Source organism: Melozone crissalis, unplaced genomic scaffold (assembly GCF_028551555.1).
Source record: "Melozone crissalis strain CALT ecotype California unplaced genomic scaffold, PUWL_Pcris_2 ptg000023l_1, whole genome shotgun sequence".
Taxonomy (NCBI): Eukaryota; Metazoa; Chordata; class Aves; order Passeriformes; family Passerellidae; genus Melozone; species Melozone crissalis.
In genome coordinates this window covers 22,962,444-22,985,391 of record NW_026535801.1, presented here as the reverse complement: position 1 = coordinate 22,985,391, position 22,948 = coordinate 22,962,444, and the positions used below count along the sequence as shown (strand labels likewise).

General features: G+C 35.1%; 1 protein-coding gene across 8 annotated transcripts in view; it reads right to left on the bottom strand.

Moving 5' to 3' along the window:
• Positions 1–537: 537 nt before the first annotated feature.
• LOC128938312 (sodium channel protein type 2 subunit alpha-like) overlaps positions 538–22,948 on the bottom strand; it is a 39,529-nt gene continuing 17,118 nt past the window's right edge. For 5 of the 8 annotated variants that reach the window (XM_054278499.1, XM_054278491.1, XM_054278493.1 and 2 more), the window contains exons 15-26: positions 22,520–22,876; positions 20,252–20,701; positions 13,757–13,874; positions 11,729–11,883; positions 10,391–10,564; positions 7,248–7,370; positions 6,709–6,990; positions 5,159–5,212; positions 4,235–4,372; positions 2,619–2,723; positions 1,944–2,214; positions 538–1,761 (exon numbers count right to left, since the gene is read on the bottom strand). In XM_054278499.1, the coding sequence (XP_054134474.1) occupies positions 578–1,761; positions 1,944–2,214; positions 2,619–2,723; positions 4,235–4,372; positions 5,159–5,212; positions 6,709–6,990; positions 7,248–7,370; positions 10,391–10,564; positions 11,729–11,883; positions 13,757–13,874; positions 20,252–20,701; positions 22,520–22,876 (3,411 nt within the window). In that variant the 3' untranslated portion in view covers positions 538–577. Of the gene's footprint in view, positions 1,762–1,943; positions 2,215–2,618; positions 2,724–4,234; positions 4,373–5,154; positions 5,213–6,708; positions 6,991–7,247; positions 7,371–10,390; positions 10,565–11,728; positions 11,884–13,756; positions 13,875–20,251; positions 20,702–22,519; positions 22,877–22,948 lie in introns of all 8 variants that reach the window. The other 3 variants (XM_054278498.1, XM_054278495.1, XM_054278497.1) reach the window with 1 other exon arrangement.

The window sequence follows — 22,948 nt, the reverse complement described above, 5'->3', positions numbered from 1 at the left end:
AGGTTTAGTAATCTGGAATTCTGGCTTTTTGCATTTAGAAGTGGCTTGAAGAGAACTATGTTCATATTATGACGCCATAATTACATATTCCTGACATTTGTGTTTCTCGGCACACAAGAGTATTATTTAGCGTTTATCGAAATAAAGAGTATTTAGATTTTTTTCTCAGCACAGTAGAACTAATAAAGCAGTATGTTATTAAAGCAAATGAAATCATGAACAAGAACTGACACACGTGGAACACAGAAAAGAGATGAAATGTACACAGTGGATACACTTACTCCACAAAAATACAGCCTTATTAGGACCCCTTAAGGGTTCCTATATTCCAAGTAGAAATTTTGTGTCTCCTCTCAATTAGTAACAGCTGATAATCAAAACAATTGTTCTGCAAGTTTGTTTCCCTGTTGCCACCAAGGGTTTACTAGTGATGGATCATTTTCTTGGACAGGCACTGTCTGCAGTAGTGGGTAAATATGTAAAAACTTATAATTTTGGCATAATCCTCCAGTAAGAGTGCTACTGACAAAAACATATTTTCAAGCTTGCAAACATTCATCATGGATAAAAGTGCCTTTTATTTTTTGTTTCCTCTTCTGTCTTTTCCTTTGTCTTCCTTTTCTGATTTGTCATCTTCATATTTTTCTTTTTCTGGTTTTGTTACACTATCATAAGAAGGCGGAGCTGTGGTGGATGCAGACATATTCATTTTCTCTGGAGACGAATTTTCACTCAGCTTACCAACAATCACATCCTTTTTGATAAGCTGATCACCCCCATCCTTCTGATACATAAATGAAAGCTTCTTTACTGACTGTCTCAGAAGATGACGTCTGTAAGCACGCTGAATGATAGTGGCAGAAACTTCTTCCTGCTTTCGTTTCAGTGTGGTTGTAATTGGTTCATAGGAAGCTTTAGAAGGATTGGACGCCATAAACCGATCTTCCATCTGTATTCTGAGGGCGTCCATCTCCCCACTTTCCCCCAAAACACGCTTTGTGAAAGCAAACAAGATGTCAAGGCAGTGAATTCTGTCACCGCTCACCACAGGTAGATCCATTGCAATGAGATGAATTGTGTTTGGTTTTGGTATATTAAGAGGAGGATCTAGAGAAGCTGCAAAATCAGACAGTTTGCTGTATTCTATGAATTGTGTTGCACCAGGATCATATTTTTCCCAAACCTCATAAAACATCTCAAAGTCATCCTCACCCAAGGGTTCAGCGCTTTCCTCAGTAGCAACACTGAAGTTCTCCAAAATCACAGCAATGTACATGTTCACCACTACCAGAAAGGATATGATAATGTAGCTGACAAAGAAGAAAATCCCAACAGAAGGGTTGCCACAGTCACCTTTCACAGAGCTCCCTGGATGATCTTTATGGGGGTCACAGTCTGGATCTCCACTGTTTAGAATTGGGTTGAGCAAATTATTCCAGCCAGCGGACGTGGTGATCTGGAACAGGCAGATCATGCTGTTGCCAAACGTTTCAAAGTTGAACATGTCATCAATCCCATCTTCCTTCTTGACATAGGCAAAGTTGGACATGCCAAATATGGCATAGATGAACATGACCAGGAAGAGCAGCAGCCCAATGTTGAACAAAGCAGGAAGAGACATCATCAAAGCAAAAAGCAGAGTGCGGATTCCCTTAGCGCCTTTAATGAGGCGCAGGATTCGACCGATCCTGGCAAGTCGAACAACTCGGAACAAAGTGGGTGACACAAAGTACTTCTCTATCACCTCAGCTAGAAACATACCTGTGAAAAACATAAAAATAAATTAAGAAAGTAAGTTTTTAACACAGATTACATTTTCCACAGAAAATGTAAAATAATCAAGAGAAATTAAAATTAAGTAACTCTTCCAATTTTTGCACAACTTGATAAAGCATTAAATACACATATAACTATATTTCATTGTGAACATAGGAATTTCTTACCTATTATTGAAAGAATAACAACCACAAAATCAAAAATATTCCAGCCAATGGTGAAGTAATAATAACGGAGTGAAAATATTTTGAAGACACATTCACCAGTGAAAAGGACAACAAAGACCAAGTTAATCCAATATAAAATATTTTGCATCAGTTCAGACTGGTCATCTGTTTCTATCATCATTGTGATCATGTTAAGACAGATTAGAACCATAATGATGATGTCAAATAGTTGCTTGGTTACAATATCAAACACCAGACCTTGCAATTTGTTCTGAGGGAAGAAAAAAGAAAAGGTTATAGTATTTTTATGTAATAAACATCTGTTTCTTCCCTCCCATTTCATTCTTCCTCTCCCAAAATATACAACCAAGCAAAAGGCTCAAAAATCTAAGTAAACCATTGTCCAGTAATTTATATGCTAGTTCAAAGTTTTTCTCTCAAAACTCAACAAGCCTATATATTTCTTCATGTTCTTTGATTCTCTGTTTTCTGAGGCATATCAAATATGAGAGATTTTTCCTGCAGAACAGACATGTGTACATTTCAATTCAGAATGAAGGGGTAACTAATTAGGCTGAAACCATTTTAGAGTTAAAGGAGAAATTTTATTGTAATTGATGTACCACTGAGATTTCTCTCCAAATACAGATGACATAAGAATTGCACTATTCTTACCATTGGTCGAGGTATAGGTTTTTGTGGTTTCTTGGAGCCCAGCTTCTTCATTGCATTGTAGTATTTCTTTTGCTCTTCAGTCATGAAAATGTCTTGGCCTCCAAGGTAAATTAATAAAAGAAACCCCAAATCTGATTACAGACAAGCCTTCATATCCATTAATTCACAGCATTGCAGCACATGGTTTAAAAAAGCCCTTTAGTCATCCTTATACATTGTTACCAAAACCGAAACATAATAATTATTTCAAAGATTGTTATAAAATATCTGATGAATCTTGAAGGAAAAATGAAAGAAATTATGGAGCAAAGAAAATCCCCAAAAGTTCGATCTATTTCTTATTAAAAAAAAATACATACCTGATTAATTCAATTAAATAAATTTAAAAAACTAAACTCAACTTGGAAAATACACATTTCATAGACACTTAATAAATCTAGCATCATGATCTCCACATTGTAAATCAATCTACTAAAAATAACACGTTTCAAAGGTACAAAGATACACTGTGAGCATATATGCCTTCAGGTAAAACAAACCAAGAGAAACAAATTACTGATTTTCCTTCTCAGGATGTGCATCTTACCATTTGACTATAGGTATCTCAGATCAAATGATATATGAACAGTGTGTATGAAACTTGATCATCCCCCTACACTGTACCTAGATCATCAGAAGCATGGGTTTACTTTCGGGTTTCTTGTCTGAATAAAAGGATTTCTAGACTGGTGTAATGCATACATGGAACACTTATCAGAAATACAATTTATATTTTCAAGTAACTTGTTTTATTCCTTTCATGCACTTGTTTGTAATTGTATTCCAGGTATGCACGATATCAAAGCACTGGCATATGGAAATCAACTTCAGAGTCAGGGGTGATTCTGTGACTTTGTCCCACTGAATTTGTCAAATGTAGTGCCAATCTCATAGACAAAGTAATGATAAGTCAGAATGAAGGTGTGTTTAACTTTCAGCTGTGTCTATATATTGACATGAAGATTTAGAAGGCAAAAGAGACCATCTTTAACAAACTCTCCTCATAAATCAAATATTCAAGTAAAATTAACTTCTTGAAGAGTAAAAATTTTGGAAGAAAAACAAGAAGTTGATTTGATAATTATGGTGGAAACATTCTGTGACTGTTGGAATACTTCAGTCAGTGGGAAATAAAGAATAAAAGAAGAGAGCCATAAAGAAAGTGGGAAGGGGCTGGGGATTTCTTCTTCTGCTGTCTCCCTCATGTAATGGCTATCATTAGAGATCAAGCCATTCTTGTCTCAGTGCACTGTCCCCAGGGAGAGTAAAGGCCTCAAGGCAAGATAACACACAGGAACCACAGAAAAGCACAGTTTAACTACACAGAGACAGTATGCTGCAACACGAGCTCTTTTCCCATTCATATCCCAATGTGCCCAAGTGTCAGTGATATTAAAAAAGAACAATAGTAAGAAAAGTACTGCTCTTTCTTTCTTTTTTTTCTTTCTTTCTCTTTTCTTTCTTTCTTTCTTTCTTTTACTATGACAAATTTCAGACACTATAATTTATCCTTGCATACATTTACTGAATGCTCAACTACAATGAAGTATTGTGAAAATGAAACATGTGGTACTTATCTTCTTTTTTTGTTGGTTGAAGTTATCTATGATGACACCAATGAATAAGTTTAGGGTGAAAAATGATCCAAAAACGATAAAGGCCACAAAGTAAAGGTACATATACAGGTTGTGTTCATACTTGGGCTGTTTCTCTACCTATATAACACAGGAAAACAGCAAAGCATGACAAATAACGGTTAAGACAAATCAAAGATCCTGAGCAGGAGGAGAAGTTGCATCCAGATGTACAGGGGGGTAAACCCAACTCTTTTGGAGCATACGCTACACTTGCCTCATATTTGAACTTGAAAATCTATTCAATACAGGTTTCTGTAATTGCACACATTGCAGGACTTGCCATTCCTTCCCTCTCTGTTTTCTTTGATGAAATTTGACATTTCATGTAGGTCCTACTAAATTTGACAGAAATGTACAAATCTCAAAAGCAATTCAGTTCCTACAGACTATATGCAAATCAAGAGCTGGATTGAGGAGAGATGCAAACAAATATCAAGATTAAAAGAAAAATAGGTAAAAATTAGCAGATTTGGTTTTTGAGATCATCAGAGTCTGCAGCTCTAGATTAGCTTTTGCAGTGATGCCTCTTGACTATTTGGGTTATTTTTGAGGACACAGAAAAAACTTTTTTCCTGATCTGTACAATCTCAGACATAAACGAATAGAAAACTAGATCTCATTATTTTGGATTTTTACAGAAGAATTATTAGATTAGTAGTAATTTATGTAGCTTACAGCTATAATTTTTGTTACCTAATAAGCACTTTGTGGGCATAGATTGTAGAAAATTCATCAGGGCTTTACACTTAATTTTTTATATTTTAGATCATTTCAACTACCATTCAAGAAGTTTCACATCAGTCTTAGATTTGTTTTCCCTCAGTAAATTTTATATTTACATAGTAGATTTAATATTGCACTCACTTCTGTAGAATCAACTGCAGCATACATAATCTCCATCCATCCTTTAAATGTTGCCTAAAAACAAAGTTTGTTAATATTTTCTATCACAGCTCCAGTTCTGAGAACATTCTAAATAAACCAGTGTCTTCTGCAATGTATTTCTGTTCATAAATATAAAGAAAATATTAGAAGTCTGGTGCATTACGAGTGAAGCATTCACAGGAAGTTCATTGCTGCAGAATATCTCCCTCCAATTCTTAAAAAACACTGAATAAATTCTAATCTTCATGGAAATTCATATAAACACTCTGCGAGATGAGTTGCAATCAATATCATCATACCAGAGAGACAGTGATTTATCTCCCAGGGAACAGTGATGTGCTGGCTGCCATCTGTGAAGCATTACCTGAACAGGAAAGGCACTGTGCTATGTGACATCCCAGTAAAGCCAAGCCTCTCGTGTCAGGATACAGGGAACCTGCATGACCAGCTAGTCCACCTGCACAGGATGGTGTGGGTCACTCCACTGGAAACAGGGAGCTCCAAGCAGAGACTGAGTGAAGCTGCCCAGGGACTCAGTAGCTCCTTAAAGTGTGTGCCATCTAAGCCTATCACAAAACTCAGCCTGGTGTCATCTGCCAACTGCTGAGGGTGCACTCAATTCCAATACTGATGTCATTGATGGAGCTATCAGATAGTACTGGTCCTGGGGCAAATCCTTGAGAGACACCACTTACACTAAGCCACTGACTGTAAGTCTTTCCACACAGCCATCCAACCAATTATTTATCCTTCTAGAGGGTCCTCATCAAACTTCCTCTGAGGTCAGGAAAGGTGTGAATGATGTTAACTGCAATCATTACACAGGTGAACTGTGAGTGCAATACATGCTACAAATACTAAAAGCAGTGCCACTCTCTAAGCTGGTAATTTATGCAATTGGCCAGTGCTGTTTAGCAACAGCTACTGTCACCTCCAGAAGTAAACAGATGGCAGCCTGCTAGCACAATACTAACTACTAAACACTACCAGTTGGAAATCTTTAAAGGCAGAATAATTACCAATTGTTTATGAGTTCCCAGGAGCAGTTTGTCAAATGCACCCTATTATAAATATATATGCTTGTCTTATTGGCAATTTACAGACACTTTCTCTAAAAAGGCTCATGCCTAGAAATCTAATGCTCTCTTCTTGTTTGAAGACCAGATAAGTTCTAGAACCTATCTATAACAACCATGGTAAAAATATTAGTCAATATGCCTTAACAGATAAAGAAAATCTAGCTGCAGTTCTTAACCAGATATTTTAGCTACATACTGTATTTCCATAGCACTTGAAAAGGTACTAGCAGCTGGGTGCCAAGCAACCTTTTATCCATCATGCAAATATTAGATATTCCTCCTTTTACAAAATGGCCAGAGTATCACATGCTTACAATAAGCAACATTAATTAGCTCCACAGAACAAAATTATAAAGACAAATCCATATGCGTTTGCATATGCAACATTGAAAATTATAGAATTAAACGATACCACCACTAAAACTAAGGGTGGAAAATTTATGCACTTACCACTTGAAGCAGAGAAAGATAACCAATTGCAACATTATCAAAGTTTACTTTCACATTTTTCCACCGAACATTTCCAGTAGTCCTGTTCATATCTTCACACATACTTTTATTACTGACTTGTTCTGGTGTGAGCATCTCATTATTTGTGGTGTTAACACAGTGATAGAACTTGCCAGCAAACAAATTTACTCCCATGATGCTGAAAATTAGCCAGAATGTAAGACACACCAGGAGTACGTTCATGATGGATGGGATTGCTCCAGTAAGAGCATTCACAACCACCTAGTCAATAAACACAGAAAAAAAATTAAAAACAACACAAGAGTTATTTATTTTTTTAATCTAGAAGATGATTTAATGTAAAGTATTACATTACATTGAAGTAACACAAATAGAAAAGTAGTAATGCATGTCATATAACCCAACATGCAACTGTTGGCCTTACCAATAGACATTGAATTAGTATTATTCCATGCTTTTATAATTTGGCATATTTTTAGGGATTTGTTTTACACATTATTTCCTTTTTTTTTCCTTACCCTCATGCCTTCAAAGCGTGACAAAGCTCTTAGAGGTCTCAAAGCTCTTAATGTTCTGAGAGATTTAATTGCACCAAATTCTGAGAAACCAAGGGCAGTAGCTACTAAGCTAACCAATGAGACCTAGAAGAAACAAAACAAAACAAAAGCACTTTTCTAAGTAGCTTCAAAACAGAAATGCCTTGAGGGGAAAAATTTTGATCTGGATATTGGGAAAAAAAAAATTCACAAGTTCCCTAATTTCTCAGTGAAAATAAATTTTAAAAAAAAGAAGAAAAGGAAATTAAAGAAAAAATTAGTCTAATATTGCATGTAAATTTCAGAACAGTTTGAACAAAAACATACTTTAATCCATAATACTATCTGGGGATATGTGCGTATGTATATTTTTATTTTTTAAAAAAGTAATTTCCTCACCCTCCATGTGTTTGATTGTGGCTTGGACAGCCTGTGATACCAGCTATAAACTGGCTTCTACATACATAGAAATCCTAAATAGAACATTAGAAAACTGGAAAATTCAAAAGGTGTGTTGCAAAAAAGAAAAAAGGGGAAATATTACAAAACATCCTGTAATGATGTGCATGAGACAGAATCCCAACCTCAGCTTCATTTCAACTTTGTTTCTGTAATTATCAAATAATATAATTTCACAAAAGTACATTGTTATCATAAGCTGGAAAAATCTTTGGATTTTAAAAATTGTTTGTATTTTGGACAATTAATGTGCCTCCTTTTGTGGAAGAAAGGGTTTAATCCACAAGAATTTTTGAAACCTTCAGTACAGCTGGATTAACAGCTCAAAAGTTGATTATCCTGCTGGTTTCCAGTGAAAGTCAATGACTTGTGTCCTCACTGAACCCCTTACTCCAGATGGCTATCTCCTGTTGTGTTTACACGAGAAAGTCTTCTGCAGATTTCTTTCCTCTAAGGGTAGCTCAAGCAAGCTGCCAAATATGACACAATCCCATCTTTGCTCTTCTCTGTGATACCATTTGTAATTGCACATGGAAAGCAGAGCAAAACGAGCTTTTTTATTTGTTTCGGGGCTAATTACCTGTTTCTGAAATAACTGTGAACATAACAATGGGTAAGAACTTTTGTCTGTATACCATAAGTCTTTTCCCAAACAGGGAACAGCTGGAGAGCTTAGGCTGCTAGGTACAGAACAGTTTGCCTGAAAAGATTCTGTAAAATGTCTCACAGTGATAATTTAACTTGACTGGTACTGGCAAATTTGTTCAATGCTAGCTGGATAAAGGCATAGGACCGAAAGATAAAACTAAGATCTATTTAAGCAGTTGAGGGCAGCACCTGCACGCTAAACCAGCAGGAAGAGAAATAATTATAATTCCTTGTTAGTGGCTGAAAACAATAGCAAGTAAGTCTAGCAATAATATCAGAAAAAAGCTAAGCAGACCACCATGACTTCAGGGGTGGAAGAAGTGGGTTTACAATACAGGAGGTCAAACACTGGAAATTGCATTGCTAAGTAAGGCATTCTCCATTCAAAACAGAGTATCAGCCTGAGCTGTCTTGTCTAACCTTGAGGTTAGAGCTACTTGAAAACTTCCAGTGGTGCCCCTCAACACAAATTGTTATATAATCTGCTGCTGTAGGACCACAAAATGCAGACACTCTGAACAAAAGATTAAGATGGCTACATGAAAGCACTAAGATTGCTAAAAAAATGAAGAGCCCATACCTATCCACACAGATACACGGTATGCCTAATCAGAAGAATTGATCTTAAAACTGAATTCAAGATCATAATTTCCCAATACAGGCTTGTACAGAGACACTAAATCTGAATACTCCTTAAATAGTAAAATATTTACTTATTTCTATTTTGTTTTCTTTCTTTTTTACCAACGACCGTTGTAATGGGAAAAACCCTCAAAATTTACGTATCACAAGCTTCTGGAAACATACTGTCTGGTTATTCATAGTATGAAAAGAGTCTAAAACATGGCATCAACAAATTTATGCAAAGGTGACAGAATCTATCTAGATGATTGCTGCGGATTTCCCATTGATTATATAATTTTCATAATTTTTCACTTAAGTTATAATAAAGAAAAATCAGAATGCTATAGCATCCACAAAGAAAGCAAATATACAAAAATTATATATTCAGCCTTACTCAAAGACAGTCCTAACTTTTTTTCCTTTCATGTGCTAAGGTTATCTTGTTTTGGAAAATTTAGTCTTAGGGGAGGGCCTTTATACTTGCTAAGTTTCTTACAGGTCAGTACATCTTTTCTGGGAATGTGTTGACTTTTTTCTTGGTGTAAGTATTAACTGGGAGTTCACAACAAAAGAAATAGAGAGGCCATGAAAGTAAAAAGCAGGAAACTGCATATCCCAGAAAAAACATATCATGTATTTTCTCAAGTCACTGAGTTAGTCCATTTGCTGAGAATGGGGATCCACTGGAAAAAGAAGCACAGTTAAATGAGGAAGACAAATAACAAATGCCACTTGTGCCTTTTCTTCCAAAAAGCCTACTTTAAAAAGGGCATTAGGTAAGTTTCAATTCTAAAGATAGGGGATAAAATTTCTGTCCTAGATTCCAGGTACCATCCAATCAATAGAGTTTTCTTTTGTCCACTTGTTGAATTTCTAGTCCAACATTTTCACAAAAAGAAAGAACTCCTTTAAATGAACATATCATGCAATGTCACTAATTTAGTTTCTCTGGAGTGCAATGTCAACACTAGCTTTTAATGTTATTGCTGAAAAACAATTCTCCCCTGCAGTTCTTTGTCAGCGCCCCATTAGCCCAGGATCAAATGCCCAATCCCAAGTGCTCACTTAAATTCCCCTTTCCTTTTCTGTGTCTGTGTCCTTCTTGCTCTCTGCTGCCACATCCAGCAGACTGAAATCAAATCTGTAAATTGTGCTCCCTCACCAGCTGGGACCCCGCACAGTAAAACACAGAACACATGGTGTCAATGGCAGCAAAAGGCAGATTTAGTTACACACTGGATAACTGCAGCAGGGTCTTATTCACCAGTATGTATTTTCCATTCCTTTAAACCAAACTTATATTATTCACTGAATGTATCTCTATCAGACTGAAGCTACATAAAACCACCTGCCTAAACAACAGAAACAGTCTACTTGGAAAGGATAGTACCTACATCAACAATCAGGAAGTCCAGCCAGCACCAAGCATTAGTGAAGTAAGTCTGAAAACCATAGGCCACCCATTTTAGCACCATTTCCAGAATAAAGATGTAAGTAAAGATTTTATCAGCATAGTCCAGCAGGACCCTTATGGTCTTGCGCTGTTCAATATATATATCTTCAAAAGCCTGTAAAGAATGGGTTACATATAAGTCAGATATTGAAAAGCCTTTGAAAATTACAAATTAAGCCAGAACTAAATGAAAACAGCAAAGTAAAATCACTTTCAACTTTATATGCTTTACCTTGAAAAACCAAATAACAGAAATTACAATTACATTCTTTCTGAGTTTTAAATTTTATTGTTGTCTGAAAATGGAATTACAATAAAAAGTCAGAGGTTGCCCAAAAGATTTTTAGAAATTTCAATTATATTCAACATAGAATTATAATTTTTCACCCTGAAAAGTCCAGCCAGGTTTGTCAGAAGCCACTCTCATTATTACATCAACTTAAATTAACAAGAGACCAGATACTATGTTGATGATCTCTAGTGAATTCCTGTGGCAGGAGCTGATGGCAAGGTTTCAGTAGTGGGAGGCTGTAGATGTGGCCACTGTGAGAAGAGGCCAGGGGACTGTTTTGTGCCAGCTCTACCATTGACCCCACACAGGAACAGCTGGGCACAACAATGAAGCTGACAGTAACTCTGGGAAAACATGTTTAAGAAAGGGCAAAGCACTGCATGCCCATATGAGCACTGAGGGAAAAAGTGAGAGAAACTACCCTGCAAACACCAAGGTCAGCTAAGAAGGAAGGAAAGCACCTGGTGCTTTAGGTGCTGGAGCAGAAACCAAGACAATATATAACAAATCCTGTGTCAATTAGCAACCAAAATCAAACCAAATATGTGAAGCAATTAATGTCCCTAAGAATAGTAAAAAGAAATTCAAGAGTTCCTCTGTAACAGTCCAGAAATACTGCAACTAAAACTGCAGCAAAAAATTAACTAAGAACATGATGAATTCAGTATCTGCTTTGGGGGACAATTTTCCGTTTAAGTAGAACAACTTTTTCATGCGTACGTTTCCCTTTTCACGATTTTTGTAATTTCTTAGGTAAGATTTTTTAGCATAATCCTTTTCATAAACATACACGTCACCTAGTAGTCATCAAAATTTTAATGTAATCTAAATTAAATGTAATACACAAAATATTCTGGGAATTTAGTTCGAAGTTTTCTTCAAAGGCAACTTCAATGTTTTATTCTTAAGGAATACATGTGTTATAATACTAAACTTAGATAAAACATTTTTATAGGTACTATTTCTATGGGTGCAAGCTCTACTTACCAGAGCACCACTGCTGAGAAGAATCATGAAGACAATGAATGATTCAAACCAGTTGTGCTCTACTATGTTGTAACAGGTTTTTCGAAGGTTCCACCAGATTCTTCCTCTTGTGCTCTCTGTACTGCCTCTACAGCACTTAAACTTCCGTACACAGCCTAATTGCACAAATATTAAGAAACTGTTATATGGTACAATTTTCATTATCCTGAAAAATAAAATTATTCTTAGCTAGCTTCTGTTTCACAAAGTTCAAGTTACTTCAGGCTACTTATGCCACTTATCTTTTCAATTTTATACTTTGTTTTAAATTGAGTGTACACAATTTTTCCTCTACTCTGATGGTACATCAAGTTTATAGTAAAGGACAGTCATCTAACGGAACTAATTTTCATTTACAAACACATTTAAAAATTTATATTATTCAGTTTATATACAGATAATTAAAGAATATATGCAAATTGTCAGGGAGTAGAAACAACAAGCATACATAGCAACTTCCACATGAACTTGTTCAAGAATACAGAAGGTTCTTCTTTTAAAAGAACTGCTGCCTTTTAGAAAACGTTCAAATAAATCAGAAATTCATACTATTTTTTACAATGCTGAGGAACAACTGATGCTCCATGGGCTGATGAAGGATAACTCTTTACATAAGCAAATGTTTTAACAGGAGAAAATGAGAGCTTTTCCAATGTGATACAGATTTGTGGCAACTGAACACAGAAATTTGCCTCACATTGGAGAGCTCCCAACTTTATCATGGGACCTCAAGGCACTGTTAGTAATGAATCTCAGTAACTGCATAGCCAAGAGTAGCCTCCTTAATTCTTTAAAAATTATTAATCACATAGAAACAAAATCAAGTTGACATGACTTTAACCAATCCCAAAGGCATTCTGGTTTTCCTGTGAAGTGTCATTAAGTTCCTATGTTACAAATAAGTTACACTGTATTTCATCATCTCAGCTAAAACAGCTACCACTGTGAAGAACATGAGCTACCTTACCTTCAACCACTCAACACGCATATATACTATGAAAAAATAAATCTTATGTCCAAGAATGAGTTGGACACACAAAACAAGGATAAGGAAGAATTTTAATATATTGTCAAATTATTTGAGAAGGGTACATTTTTTTGTTGGATTTTTTTTTTTTTTAATTAAGAACTTGATATAGTCAATTCATCCCCACACTAACAATTCCGGTATATAAAGACCAGTAAAATAATACTTCAAAGGACAAAGGTTCCAGCCTAATATCAAAGATGTCTGCAAAACAGTGAACTAAAAAGTATGAACAAGATAGGGGAGTTAATCCTGGACCATATTTTGTTCTGAATTATTTTACTCATGATTTAAAAGGAAATTAAGATCCATAATATCAAAAAAACCCAGATATTCTTTCCTACATAGTAAATTTCAGTAGTCCCCTAGAAGATGCAGCTATTCAGAACTAAAATAAATCAAAATATTTAAGGACCTGCAAGTATGCTGTTCTCACTTCTTTACTTAAATAGATACACAGGATCTCGTCCACCTGTTTTAACCCACAGTATATTTATACAACCTCTCTCCCCATTAATGGTGCAATCTCAACAAAAGTTTATTGTTTGAGTCAAACTCTCCATTGAATGATGGTGCATTAGGAAGTGATCAATCACATGATTTCATTTTAAATTTCTTAGTAAAGTGAGCCTAGTGTAGGGTTTGATCTTGCAGATTTCACTACTGACAAAGTGATTAAAATTAAAAGAATTACTGTCTGCTGAGAATAAGTTTGTAGAATTGAGCCTAGCAATTATTTTAAAATATTAAAAATTACTACATACACACATATTGAACTTTGCTTTAACAAACAGTACTTTGTAGATGTCAGTATTGCTATCTACAGCAGGCAAAGTTAATCATACCCTAAGACTTGATGAATTACGATCCAGGACTGCTATAGCAAATAGCTTCCTTGAAGAGCCAATGTTTGTTGCAAACAAGCAAAATGTAATTGCTAGGCCCAAATTTTATTTCCATACCTTCTGTAAAGCATGCTTGTATCTCTGATGCTTTTTCTGGTTCACTTTCACTTTTTTCTTCTCCAAAGACAGTTAAATTAACTGTACTTCCTTCTGATGAGCTGGAAAAATCTAGCTTCTGAAAATAAAATTCAGTTATATTTTTACTTTACTAATATTGATATTTTTAGAAGTGTAATTAACCAAGCATGCAACACCATGTGCCGATAATAAGAACAACCATGTTTTTCACCAGAAATACAAAAAAACATCCACACATAGCAGTCAATGCTGTTGAAATGTGCATAAATTGCCACTTTCTATCTACAGATTGTACAGCGTATTATGGAATCTTTCATGGAATTTCAGAATTTCTAGAACATTAACTGTCACCAAGTTGATTTGCTGGTACATATTCTATTTATTTTGCTTTCTACTATTACTTTCTTATACATTTCAACTGGCATTAATTTGCATTCTTCTTTGCCAATGCACATATGTAGTACATTGTGCATTCTGAAACTACCCATTACTCTGGTACACATACCTGTACAGTCAACACTCAGAAATAATTTTGGGTTTTTTCTGGGTTTTTTTAAATAATTAATATTATAATTAAGTCATATTATTAAAATGATCCCCAAACATAAAAACAAACATACACACACAAAACCCCAGCCCCATTCCAATACAAGAATAAGTAATATATTATTTTGCAATCCGCCTGTGTACTGCAGAGATGTGGAGATTTTAAGGGAATATGTGGTGTCCTGTACACTTAAATTAAGTATGAGTACCAAACTAAATCAGAGTAGTTTTGGTCACAGCATTCTCTGACATTTTACAATGTTACCATCAAGAAGTATAAAACATCTGTAATGAAGTCACACAAGTAAATGTCTGTAGGGAATGATGTAAGCATACTTTATAAAACAACCTCAGTTTTGCTAAATCAACACCAATTTTACTAATTTAGTTATATTTTTATGATTAAGAGATATCTAAGAGTTACTATCCAATCAAGTTGTATTTACATCTCAATTGTTAAATGTGAAAGGACACGACTATTTTTGGTAATAAATATTTTTTTATGTCTATGAAACAATACAGCCAATATGATAACAATAAGTAACACTATTCTTCATTAACTTAAATTAAAAAAATTTTTTTATATTGTCTACTTTCCTATTACTTTACAAACTGATTATCTGGAATAGAACACCCATAATACTTATGTTTACTGTAAAAATGTATTTTCTTTTTCAGGAACATAATTTCAAAACAGCAATACTCACATCAAACAACTTTTCCTATCATTACCTCTACTGAACCCAGGGATAGCACAACATGCCTTCCACAATTCTAATATTATGCTGCTTTCATCATTCCATGACATAGCATATATAATGCAAAATGTTGCAGTGGTGGTGAGTAAACTAAAACAACTAAGTCAGACTATTACTTTTAAAAGATATTCTTTTTAAGAATAAAGAAATTTTTTGTCATATTATTAATAAAAAAATGATAGCAATGTGAAGTACCCTAAGTAATTTGAACTGTAAGCTTAGCAGATGACATTAATTCAAATGAAAATATAAAAGATGAACAACCGCAAACAAAATAGTAACTGAAAAGAATCAATATGTTTAGAACATGAAGCTATGTATTTCATTTAACTCATGGTAGAAGAATCAGAGTTTAGAGCTTTTTAAAATTTATTTTTAATTACAAAGGGCAATTTTCTTTACTCTAGAAATAAAACTAGAGATTCTGTGAACTATTTTGATATAAACCAGGTAGTCTGGTCTCCTCTTCTACAGATGGTGTAGAGTATAATCCTACTGGTTGAAGAGTTACAGATTTAATTAAACATTAGTTCTCTTTTTTATGTGAGGGGCTCATACTTTTCACTGAGATACAGGTATCAAACAACAACAGCAACAACAACAACAACAAAAAGTAATCATAAAAATCAATGTGCATAGCACATTTCTAATTAAAAATTAGAAGTCTAGTTTATTTGTTATTTACAACAGAAGTCTTTGCAGAAGTCTAACTGATCTGGGGAATAACTCCAGGAAGAGAACTTTAAGGAAAGACAGAAATGTTCCTCCTTCCACTTCTGAGGCCCTTAGCTGCTGTTCAGTTTACTAAACAGAGGTAAGAAGGCCACATTAGACGTACACTAAACACTGGATTGAATGGAATAACTTAGAAAAAATTGCCACACTTATCTATTAGAAAAAAGCACGGCCTTATTATGCAGGGAAGGGTAAGTAAGACAAAGTGACATTCAAATGAAAAAGATTTGTGTATTTTTCAGTTAAATGACTGGAAGCTCCCAGTTTACTGGTTTGCATGCTGCTCTATGCTGGTCCAGACTCATGTAAGCAGAAGCTTGAGTTAGGAGCAGTGTCACAAAATCAACATCCATCAAATAAGACTCATCCCCTAATATCTGGGACCAGTAGATGGGATATCACGATTCCACTCTTCCCTACTGAAGTGCCTTTTTGAAAATAGCTTCAAAAATCCCTAGAAAGGTATTTTTCTATTCTTTCTGAACAGTTTAGTGTTCCCTTGTACACAGAAGAGACACCTAAATACTTCCAATATGTAATACAGTGCAAAAGAATAGATGGAATATAATGGTTCCACAACAAATCCACACAAATAAAAGCTGTATTTTCAAAAGGATTATCTCAATGGTAAAGAGCAGAACTGTCAAACTACAGAGAAGAGATCATCAGGAATAAGAAACGCACAGCTTGGTACAATTAAGTGAAATAAAAAAACTTTGTAAGTTTCATGGTTCTAGAGTTTCTGAACTTAGAGGTTTGGGAGTGTAGTTACTCCTATTTTGTCTTTCTAAAAGTTGTCTTAATTTGATCCTTATTCCGAGTCTTCCTATTTTATATTTCTTTATTTTTTGAACATCCTTATTTATGTAGTTTTAAACCATACAGATTTATTTAGATACCTGCATAGAAATTTTGGTTAATGCTTTATGATTGTCTTGATAAAAATAAAGCAATTGGATTATGTTCACAAAGAAAAAATAATTTATGCTGAAGAAGAACACTTACATAAATGATTCCCTACATTCCAACCTTGCAGACATATATAAACTTCATAACTAGAATATAACTACATCATTACACCCATATTCAAGGAAGCTATGCATATGTATGAAAAATTACATTTGATTTTGATTACATTTGATTCCTAGGAGTGTATCTATCATCTTATATTTTAGCTTCTCTTACATGAGAAAACTGAAATGTGAATTACAAAAACATTGTGAACAAACACAAAACAATTTATATAAAAGATACTAACATTTTAGCATACAAATAACTCTATATATGTAATATTACAGAGGCATTGGTCAAAATGAATGTGATCAGAAAATGTTCGTAATTACACGACAGCTAAAAACATAGTACAACAGATGAACAGAAAACATCAAGTGAGGACAACCTTCCCATTGTCATAAAATCATAGGTTGATAACCTCTTTTGATCTTGAAAAGTGCTGATGCTTAATCATTCAGTTAACAGGAATAAAACTTACAAAGCATGCATGTTATGCCACAGATATAGTACAGAAAATACCAAAGATGCAACAAGGAGAGAAGAAGGTGTGGGCGTTGCCCTCGGTCATGCTGTGATGTGAGTCATGGGACTCGGCTTACAGAGCTGCACATGTTCCCACTACATTGCAACATATGGGGAAAAAGATACTGGAGCTGAGTAGCATGCAGGCCAATCAATCTCAGAAGTGATCAAATATGTATGATTTGTTTAGGTAACCTGTGTAAACATGCTGACACGCTGCTCTGCCTGGTTTAAAAGCACCAGTCTCGACTGATCCAGCTTGATTTTACTCCTGTGAGAGAATGGCACGCAATGAAATTAAAATATGGTACCCTTGAGGTTGTTTGAGTACTGGAAACAGAAGTGTGGATTCCTACTTACTTAATATATGTCACACATTTGCAAAATATAATATTTTTAGGTGTGGATTAGAGCTTTAGGCATATCCAAATATATAATGGAAGAGGTAATATTAGCAGAACATCTGAAGCTCATAGATGGAAACTGGACTTGGGCCTGAACATAAATAACACCCAACAAACAAAAGCCAAACCACCACTGAAAATCCCTTCACCCTCAAATCTTCCTCCTCCAGAAAAAAAAAAAAAAGACCCAAACAAAAAAGAAATACAGATGCACCCACACTATTTCAGCTTTAGGTATCCTTTAAGTGGTAGTAACTAGACAGAATTTAAAACAACAGAAACATATTTCTCCTTGCATTTCATTTTCAAGGTCTTCACTAGATGCTAATTAGGATACATCTAGGTCCTCTCTTTCAGAAAAGAGCTGCAGGCAAAATAAAAAGTAAATCATACCATGTTAAAAATGGAAACGTCTGCATAAGATTTCCCCAGCATCTTTAAATATTTAACTGAATGATTTTAAGAAAAATTTCAAACAGTTCATTATGGATTGTAGCAGATATAGCAATGAAAAACAAAACCTCATGCTGAGCAATCAACCTCTAAGTTCCTCAATTTGTCTTCTGGTATAAATCTGATCTCACTTCTTAGCAATGGCTTCTCAAGGGTTCATCCTATAATGTAGCTATGTAACAACTCCAACACAAACTGCTCCATTTAAAGGGGAAGTCTGAAAGAAAAAGCTGAACTAATCAACAAGATGAAAGACCATTTCCCTACTGACTATGAACAAGTGTACACAAATAAGGGGTGTTTTCTTAGTTCAAGTATCTCCTGTGGTTGCCAATTCTCAGCCAGTTTTCCAAATCTGAGGAAGTGAATAGTGATACTGGATAACAGTATCCTATAAATGGCTAGTGCTTATGTATAATCTTGAATATCAGAGGTAAGAAGGGACAGAATTTGTCACTCAATTCTAAAATATAAAATACTGAAGAAATAGGTGTCTCCAACTGAAGGCTAATTTCCAGGCAAGTGGTAGATTTCAAGTTAAATTACCCAGATTCATTAAATATTCCTTCCACAAAATCCAAGTTTTATTAAAACACTAAGAAATCCAATATTCTTCAGTCAGATAATAATATGTAAAAGTTGCAGTAGTTATTCAGAAAATATTATAGCTTCATTACATAGAGTAGTTTCTGTTTTAAATGGGTAATAATACTGATGCTTTGCTATAAAGAAGCCTCTTACTAATCTACAGTCTTCTCAGCTGAGTGGTCAATGTAACATCTGCAGTAACACAATCTTCAAAAAGCAGATGGAACAAATCAAGGATCAGGAAACAAGCTACTGAAATAACAAAAATAAGTGTAATACTACTGAACATAGTAATCTGTAATAAAAGAAACACCTAAAGAATACTTTGTTACACCTTTCTAAATTTAATTTCACTACATTTCCCAGGAACGAAATTATCTTCTAAACATTGGAAGTAATACTGGCAAATGAACTGCCCGTTCAAAACAAAACATCTGAAAACCTAAAAAGCCCACAACCAATCAAAAATCTCAGACTCATCAACTGAATGCCCAAAACCCAACCATACACAAAGAAAACCGAAAAAAACCCAAAAGTAAACAAAAAAAAACCAACCCAAAAAACCCCAAAACAATGCAGACAAAGCAATCCAGACTGGAGTACAGCTGTCTGCACAAGTGATGATATTCTATTTATGTCCTTGTGTCTTCAGGTGCCAGAGATGGTGATACCAGACACAGTTTGCTCGAGCCACAGATTGCAATCTGAATTTTTAGTGTCTTTCAAAATCCTGCCAAAATCCATGATCTTGCTTTTCCCCTCAGACTGAAGCTGCTAACAAATGACTGCAGTCCTAGAGATGACCCAGTTTAAAATCAGACAGTTTTCTTAGAAATGACTGGTTTAAAACTCCCCCCCAAAAAATAAGAAATTAATATTTTTTCATTCAGTAATTCTGTTTTTTTCCTTGAGTTTTTAGTTGATATATTCACATTATAATACAAACATTGCTCGCTTAGCTTTCCCCCAGTATTTTGATTTCAGAACATGAAAACTGTTGCTACTGCTCTCATCAGCCTGAGTCAGCACCTCTGTTAGGCTGATTTTCCTTTAAGAATATGAATATTCTTTATTATTATCTTCCCTAATATTTTTAAATAGCAGTTGACCTACATTTAGCTCACAGAAACATTACAAAAGACTGGGTTATAAAAAACCCAGTCTTTTGACACTATTTATTCTGTACATAAGTACTAACTTCTCTATTCAACTAACAGTTTGGTAGTTGGCTTTTCAAGCATCTTTATAAATGGGTTCACATAAATTTATACAGTTCTATCAGGATTTCCTACTCTCTCAAACTCCACTTTCCCACTTCAGATTATTCACACTCTGTACAGTCCAAGAATCTTGAGTTACAATTGCTTTGCATTTCTAAGCAGGAAGAATTGCACTATGAAACAATACAGTCAGTATAATTAATTTGTCTAAAATATAAAATTTTTAAATTTTACCTCCTTGCTTTCATCCAAATCTGAGTCACTGCTAAACTCTTCTGTATTCAGACGTTCAAAATCAGACTCTCCAACAGCTATTGGTACCGTAACAGTAAGGCTTGGGTTGGTTATGAATGGTGCATAATCATTGTCACCTATAACAGTGGCCATTCCATTTTCAGTTTTGCCATAATTTTTATCTATCCTTTGTTCAGTGGCAGTACAGTTGGGAGTGCAATGGTTTCTCTCATCATTCTGATCTGTTGCTGTTCTTTGATTTACAGCAGCTTGTTTTCCCAAACAAGGCCTTCGGATACATTCACCTGCTTTTTTCTTCACATAATCTATTCCCCTCTGAATCCTTGCAACAGCAATCTGCAAGTTGTTCATTTCATTATCATCGTCTGTAGCAGCAAGGTTATCTGAACTAAATGAACTCAGCAGCAAGGCCAGAAAAAGATTCAATACCTAAGTAAAATAAAAAAAAACAAAGACAACAGAGCTGATTTTTCCCATTTTTCATCTACATGCTTATTATGAACACATTATAAACACAGATTTTGTGTTTTCATCTACAGTAACGATTGTGAAAGTACACAGTAAATAAAATGCAAATGCAATTTAAGTAAAATACCTTCCCTATACCTCAACAGAAGGGATTTGATGGCTTTACATTGCTTATGTTTGTAGAAGGTCAGAAATTAATGATTCTTTGGCACTGTCTGAAGAGATTCAACATGTTTACCTTTCTAGCAAATCACAGCACTCTGATCTATGCAGGAAACAGATTTTCTATGTGCTGGTCCAAACTCACACAAATAATTTTTTTGCATGCAACTTAAAAAATGAGGAATGCACCCCACCTTTCAATGCCCAAGTCATCCTTTTCCCACAATAAGACAAAACATAGAACACACATCAGTCACAAAAGCCCAGAGGTTACCAGGAACTCAAATGCCAAAGCAGCAGAGTACCAGCTCTTAAAATCTTGAAATCAGCTCTCCCATCAGCTTGGAATGCAAGAGGATAAAATATTTTAGGAATACATAAAGACAAAACAGCACTGAACATACAGCAGGGATGTGTGCTCATGTAAGAAGTTTTCCCAGAGCTATGGAATAAAATCAGAATATGGTAAACACTGTGGAAATATTCACATAGGTGGATACTTCATTCCACAAAATTCAATTTTCTGGTATAGAAAACTACTTATGGAGTTTAATCAAACAACTTCACAGTTCTCTTCATTATAAGACAATAGATTAATAGAAAATCCTGAAGCAAGTGGCTGTGCAACTAGAAGCAGGGCTGTCTTAAAGATACTTACCTGACTCCTCTCAGAAATTTTATTCTTAAAGAATACGCACAAGACGGCTAATTTAAAAATTAGCCATCTCCTCTGCTACAGAAAATAATTTAAAGCAGAGATGTTTAATAACAGAGGGAATGAGAAAAGTGGTGCAACAGGGAGAGCAAATAATGTCTTAAATACTGATGAGTTAAAGAACATAAATAAAACATTTAAAAAGAGAAATTTATATAAACTAGTGCAAATCTGATGCTTTTCTCCGAAAAAGAAAAATGCAGATATATTACAGGCCATGTCAGAAATATCTGTAGAAAACACATATGAAATATCAAGCAAAAAAGTGAAGAAGCAAAAGAAAACCTGAAGTAATTGAAGCTGGGATTTTTCCTGCATAACAACTTTCCTTCTAATTCAAGTTTCCTTACTCCATTTGTGCAAAATGCTGGTGGTGCAGCAAGCAGGTCTCAAAATGGCATATGCTTCGGAGTCTTAAGAATGCAATACCAGTCATTTAGACAGGAGAGATCAGAAAAAGATTTACAAAAAGGTCCAATAACCTGCCTAAGTGTGATTGGAAGCAAGGACTAAATGAGTTAGGGAGAAAAGGCCCTGCTATATCCTCTTCTGCAAATAGGAAACTTCCACTCTGGATGTCCAACATTGAGGGTGCCCTTGCTCTTCTCTCCCACTCTAGGTAAGCAGGAGCAGCACACAACACCCTGAGCACCTGGAGCTGCACACTCTCACCCACATCCTCTGAACTGCACTCTGAACCTGGGCTGGTTCATCAAGCCAAGGACTCTAGATAGGACCAGAAATCTAACAAACAGAAAACTCCATTTCAAAACTCAGACTCATAACAAATCCAGACAATAAAATCATATTTAAAATCACATTAATAATACTTTTATAATTAATTACTGGTTCTCTTACCTTTCATATTCTAAATGAATTGTAAAATTATTTTGACTACATACCACTAGGTTTCCAATCACCATGACCATCATGAAAACAATAAGGCACATGGTTTGGCCTGCAACCTCCATGCAGTCCCACATGGTTTCTATCCATTCCCCACACAGCACTCGGAATACAATCAGGAAAGAGTGGAAAAAGTCGTGCATGTGCCAGCGAGGGAGCACACAGTCACTGGAGATCTTGCAGACGCATTCCTTGTAGCTCTTCCCAAAGAGCTGCATCCCAACCACAGCGAAAATGAACACAATGATGGCCAGCACCAGGGTCAGGTTCCCCAGAGCCCCCACTGAGTTGCCAATAATCTTAATCAGCATATTTAGAGTTGGCCAAGATTTTGCCAATTTGAAAACTCGCAACTGGAAAAAAAAATACAGGGATTATTAGCAGTAGTTACAAAAATGTTATAGAGGTAGCAGTGTGTTACAAAC